The sequence below is a fragment of the Cibotium barometz genome, chromosome 51 (assembly GCF_041138505.1).
Source record: "Cibotium barometz isolate CiBa-2024 chromosome 51, ASM4113850v1, whole genome shotgun sequence".
In the NCBI taxonomy this organism is placed as follows: Eukaryota; Viridiplantae; Streptophyta; class Polypodiopsida; order Cyatheales; family Cibotiaceae; genus Cibotium; species Cibotium barometz.
In genome coordinates, this window is record NC_141096.1 from 5662281 (window position 1) to 5668491 (window position 6211).

A 6211-nucleotide genomic window follows, 5' to 3' on the forward strand; every position below is an offset into this window, starting at 1 on the left:
GGAATAAGGCACCAAAACCTTTGATTTTTTTTAAATGTAATAAGATTGATAAGCCTTTCCCTTACTCTAAGGTAAGCTCGAATACACTCCCTAGTCAAGGGGTTTTTAATCAACAAAATAACTCTTAATACAATTGTTTTCTAGAAAATTTGTTATCAAAGGTCTTGCAATCTTATCCCTAGATTTTCATAAACAGCAGAAGTGTAGCAAATATTTCAAAGAATTTTTTTTTTAATGGTAAACAAGCAAGCTATCAAAGAAATCTAATGTGCTAAGGGGCTTTTTCTAAGGTTTGTGATGTGGTTTTCTTGGCATTTTCAATCCTTTTCATTTTAGAATTTTATGTGATTATATAAATTATGTTAAATATAGTTTGTAATTATGCTTACATTGATTTCTTGCTCCGAAAATGGTAGTCCACATTTGGTAGCCTTGGATTGGGCTCATCGACTCTAGAACCGAACTCACACAAAGATGAATCATCACTTAAATTTATCCATGCTAATTCCATCTAGCCAACCATAAGACATTTATCATATCCCGTGGACAATGTATATAAGGATGGAATTTGGTGGGGCATTTTAATTAATTTGAGGTTCTTTTGTGCGATAAAGTAAAGAAACTCTTTGGTTGAACATTCTTGAATACCCCATATGTGTTGTGTGAATTTATCATTGCATGTGGGGCACAACAAAATTTCATTTAGAATAAGAGAATATTTCTTGGATGTATATTACTATATGGGATTAAATGTCAACCCCTGTATGTTTGGTGTTGTAGAGATGTGTTCTAGGCTCTAGTTCAAGGCTCATTCGTAGATGATTTCAATGCCTGCTTAAGGAGGATTCTTATAAAAAAACTTATGCCTTTACTTATTAAATCATAATTTTAATGTTTTAATGATGATAACGTAGGATTCTCAATCTAGAAAAGTATGAACAAATGTGCAATGTGTGTCTCATTGCAATCCAAGCAATATTTTAAAAATGCCATATGCACATCTTCAACAACAGTAGTGGTACGGTTGCACGAGGAGGGAGTTTGTTCAAACCCTCTCTTTTCTTCCAATTGCCAACCTAACAAAGTGCACAAAAGGACATCCATGAGGGAGTTTTGTCAAACCCTTTTTTTTTCTCCAATTGCAAACGTAACAAAGTGCACAAAAGGACATTGTTCCAACTACTTCCAATCATGCCATGCCTTCCCCTTTATCTTTTTAATGTAGGAGTTTTCTATGGGTTCTCCATGGCTTCATATGTGTCATATAATGTGTCTCCTGTTGGGCCTTTTTCCTTACTTCTTGACCTTCATACTTTTCATACTTGCATGTTCCATCCATATGTTTCCCCTGTGTCTCCTATTGGGCCTTCTTCCTTACACCCTGACTTTCATACTTTTCATACTTGTGTGCTCCATCCATATGTTTCTCCCCCTATGTTTCCTTGTCCCATTGCTTTTAGGGTTTTCTTTAAAATCTAGGCGGTATATTGTCTTTTTTTGTGTGTGGGTATTCTCCTTTTCTTGTCTTTCTTTTTTGGTTTGGGCCTTTGAAAAAACACATACCCACACACACATATAGAAAGGGCCAATTGTGTGCTCTCCACGAGGAAATTTGGCTTTATTGTAGGTTACTTTCTTGCATTTATTTCTAATTTTCTTATACTGGCGGCAATGTGGAGCGCTCACTTCTTGAATTGCTCTGTATGTAGAGGGAAGAATTGCTTCTCTCCTTCTTGTATGGGCTGGTTTGAAAATCTTCTAAAGGGCAAATTTTTCCTTCTTTTAGCGTGTTGATTTCAACTGTAAGGCATGCGTGGATGAGTTCACCATGTCCCAAGCACCCATCTCACCCATTGGTGGGTGTGTGTGCCTACTGTTTGAGGGAGAAGCTTGCTACTTTTGTGGATTCAGAAAAAGAAGAAGAAGAAGAAGAAGAAGAAGCAGCAGCAACAGGAGGAGGAGGATTGGGAGATAGTGGCTCTTTTGGGTCCTCTGCAATTGCCAATAAAGCCATTGATAATGGCTCTTGCATAATGCATCATTCACCCACCCAGATGGACACTTTAGTGGCTGCAAATGAGCTCCCAGCTTCTGCAACTGAGACCAACACAGGCCCCCAAGCTGGGCTTTCTAAGGCCACAAGAAGCCTGTCTTTCAATGGAATTCCAGCCAAGCTTTCTCCCATCTCTACTGTGCAGAAGAGAACACTCTCCTACTTTTTTGAGCTTCACCATGAAGGGGTTTCTACTGCTTGCACCACCCACAACAGCCACAAAAGCTCCAAGTCAAGCAATAGGGTTGATCATCAGAGCCCCCTTTATGCCTCTTTTAATGCTGCCCATGGTAGAAATGAAGAGAGAAGGCATGGCTCCTTGTCTTTGAGAGGGTCAAGGAACCCAGTGCTTGATGTCTGTGAGAGTGGCACAACTCTATCTTGGCTTTCTGCATTGTTTAATTCAAAGAGGAGGGGAAAGCAAAAAGCAAAATCTAAGCAGGCTTGGGCCTCTTGCAGAGGGTGTAGGGGTGGTGGTGGGTATGAAGGTGAAGGTGCTAATGGGTCCTCATCATCAATATCATGGGAAGCCCCTAGGCCTTCTTCATGGGAGCAGCTCTCATCATGGGAAAAACCCACAAAGTCTTCATGGGAGCTTCCCTCTGTGCATAAGAAAGCACAGAGGGAAGCTTCTGATGCAGACCTACAAGATCACAACCCCGCCATCGCTTCACAAGCAGATGTTCATCAGAGAATTGCTCATGGCTTTGCAGGAGAAACAAAGCAGAGGCCCCATTGGAACGAAGCATGGATTAAGGCCTTGCTTAGCAACAAGTGGGCGATTAAGCTTAAGAGTGGATTGATTAACAAGAGGCAAGTGGACTCAGATGATCATGATGATGACGCTGTGAGAGAATCTAGTCATCATTACCATAGCCAAAACCACTGTGGGCGCGTGCAGCAGTCAAAGTGTCAATTCAAAACCAGCCAAGAAGGTGCACACCATAGTCAAAAGGAGTTCGGCAGCAGCAGGAGAGATTATGGTGCATGGGATTCCTACTGCAGCCCTGTGCAGAGTGCTAATGTTGTTGATGACTTGAAGGTTCGCCAACACTACAAATCAAACTCTGCGCATGGCGGAGAGAGTGGGCTGCTCAGATTCTATCTCACTCCTGTTAGGGGCACTAACTTTCGTGGCAAAAGCAAGCAAAGGGGCCATCATCATTAGTACTTAGGCTCTTCAATCAAGAGCTGCTTTACTTCATTTATCTTTCCTTTGTGCAGAGCCTCACCCATGAGGAAGGGTTGGTTATTATACTACACCCTTATTTAATGGCTAACAAGTGGTGGAGACCCCCTATTTCTCTCTCACTCCCCTCTCTCTTATAAACTTGTGTCTTTAACAAAAAAAAGAAATTGAGAGAGTGAATTTAGATGCCACACTAAGGTAGCTTAGAGCCCAATACTTCCTTCTTAGGAGGCTAGGTGGGATCCTCCCTCCCCATCATTTTCTACACATTTAGATCACAATCATTTTCTATGCTAATTCAAGTGTCTGATTTGGTCGATTGAATTCTTAAATTTTCCTTCTCTTATGCACTAGCCATTGTTATGATTGAATTCTTAAATTTTCCTTCTCTTATGCACTAGCCATTGTTATGGTTGTGGAGCACTGAAGAACCTTGATAGACATGAAAGAGGAGAGCGCCCCCTTGTCTATGAAGGCCATTTGTAGCCTAAGGTGCTGAATGTTTTGTTTTTCATAATTTCATTAATGTTGTTGAGGACTAATTATGTGAGAAGATAAAGCACTAGCCTATTTGAATATCAACAAGCTAAGCCCACCACTTTACATATTCCAAGTGTGATAGATTTTTCCAATTTTACGTGCTAGCCATGGCTATGAGCGTAGGCTACAAGAGCCCTCATAGGCATGAAAGAGCAAGTGTGCCGATGCATCTCCACTTTCATATCTATGAGAGCTCTTGCAGCTTACAAAACTTGCCTAGAGGTGTTGATTTTGCTTCGATTTCTCCCTATTTTTCTTAGTTCATTGTTCTATGGTTTTGAACTCAAAGCTTTATGGACTAACCATGGGTATGCTTTGGAGTCCAATACGTTGGCTTGGCATTCCATGCAATAGTGGTTATTGATCTTGGTTGTGGCTATAGTTTTAAAATGAGACCCTCATATTCACGAAAAATGGGGCACACCCCCTCTTTCATGCCCATAAGGGCTTTTGCAACCTACAGACCATAGCAAAAGGTGTTAATTTTGTTTTTTTTTATTTCTCCATATGTCTCCCTCGTGAATGGGACTCAAACCTTTTTCTACTCACCATTGTTATGTTTAAGGCTACCTAATGAAACCAACATTTAAGGCTACCTAATGAAACCAATGTTTAAGGCTACCTAATGAAACCAACATTTAAGGCTACCTAATGAAACCAACATTTAAGGCTACCTAATGAAACCAATGTTTATATAAGACCATGGCTACGGTTGTGGGCTAAAAAGATCACTCATAAGCATGAAAGAGGAGGCCACACTACTAGAGATGTTTTTTGGTTACTCTTTTTTTTTTGGGGGTGGGCTAAAAAGGTTACTTATAAGCATGAAAGAGGGGGGCACACTATAAGGGTTATTATAAGACCTCAACCTTTGCTAAGGATGCTTTTGGTTACTCTATTTTATTGTGCATGGATTCAAACTTTACATGCTATCTATGGCTTTGTTTAGGGTTAATCTTGTTGCTAATTAGTCATCCTCAAACCCCTTGTAGTAGGTGTTGCTAATGTTGTGAGCTAAAAAGAGCCCTCATACACATGAAAGAGGGGTGTATCGGTGTGCCCCCTTTTTCATGCCTATAGGCTATAAGGGCTCCTATAGCCTATAGACTATATCTAGAGGTGTTGTGCTTATTTTTAAAATTTTCCTTTTTTTTCCTAGCATGGATAGGACTCAAAAATTGATCAATTGATATGTGTAGGAGTGCTTGTGAAGATTGTGGCTATGATTTTGGGTTTAAATGATCCCTCATCATAGGCATGAAAGAGGGTGCATGTTGATTCATCTCATCTTTCATGTCTATAAGGGTTGTTCTACCTATAACCATAGTAGTCATGTTATAGTGTTACTTTTTTATTATTATTTTATCTACTTTGTTTAGACTAGCCCTTCATGTATTGGCCATGGCTATCTTTAGGGGCCAAAAACCCTTGTAGAATTAATTTATTGTGAAGCTCATGGTGGCTATGATTTTAGGCTCAAAAGAGCCCTTGCACTACATAAATGGTTTTGTACTCCTAGACTTAATGCAAAAAATGTATGCTTCTCTAGTGTAACAATTAGGTGGACTTTTACTCTTTCCTTATATAGAAAGATACACCTCTAGGTTAAAGGTGTAAATGCCTCAATATTAGATGAAGAATTTATGCTATGGGGTGTTTGGTTTTTTAATGCCTACTTCAAGTTTTTTTCAAGGTACATAAAGCTTACATAATAAGGTTTATACTTGCTTTATGAACCTAACTCTTCTAGATGTTATGGTGAGTCTCTTTAACGTAGTCGAAGTGTGCTGATTAGTGTACATACCCATACTAGCATAAATGAAGGCTCTAGTTATAGTTTTAAGTCATGGCTTCAAGTCTTCAAGGCATGAGTTAAAAAAGGGCATATAGTCTAGCTTACATTCACAAGTCATGTGTTACTTGATTTTCATTGCTCAAACATTTAAATGGAAAAGGAAAGGGCATATAGTCTAGCTTACATTCACAAGTCATGTGTTAGAACACTTAATTTCCATGGCGTAGACATTCAAATGGAAACAGAAAGGGAAAGGGAACATAGTCTAGCTTATATTCACAAGTCATGTGTTAATCTTCCATGGCTCAAACATTCAAAAGGAAATGAAAAGAAAAACTAAGGCTCATGGAAAGTAGTGGTGTAATGTGAGGAGGTGCAACCCTCTTGGCAATGGCAATACAAGCTAAGGTTTCCTTTCTACTATTTTGACAATAGATTTTTGATCACCTGTCTTTATAGTATTGATTTTGTAAAGGCTCCATATTAAAGCATAAAGAGAGGTGCCACCCTCCTCTAAAGACCAAAAGGAAGAGAAAGAAAAGGAGAAACCTAAATTAAATAAACATCACATCATAAGAGAGGAAAATTCATCATGATAGCCTTCATGATGAGAATGCAGCCGAATATGAAAAGA

The 6211-nt window shown here is 39.3% G+C and overlaps 1 protein-coding gene across 1 annotated transcript; it reads left to right on the forward strand.

Moving 5' to 3' along the window:
• The first annotated feature begins 1307 nt into the window (after nt 1-1307).
• LOC147609247 (uncharacterized) lies at nt 1308-3575 on the forward strand. The gene has a single exon (XM_086787699.1). The coding sequence runs from the start codon at nt 1818-1820 to the stop codon at nt 3219-3221; it is 1404 nt and encodes a 467-aa protein (XP_086643825.1). The 5' UTR covers nt 1308-1817; the 3' UTR covers nt 3222-3575.
• The last annotated feature ends 2636 nt before the right edge of the window (nt 3576-6211 follow it).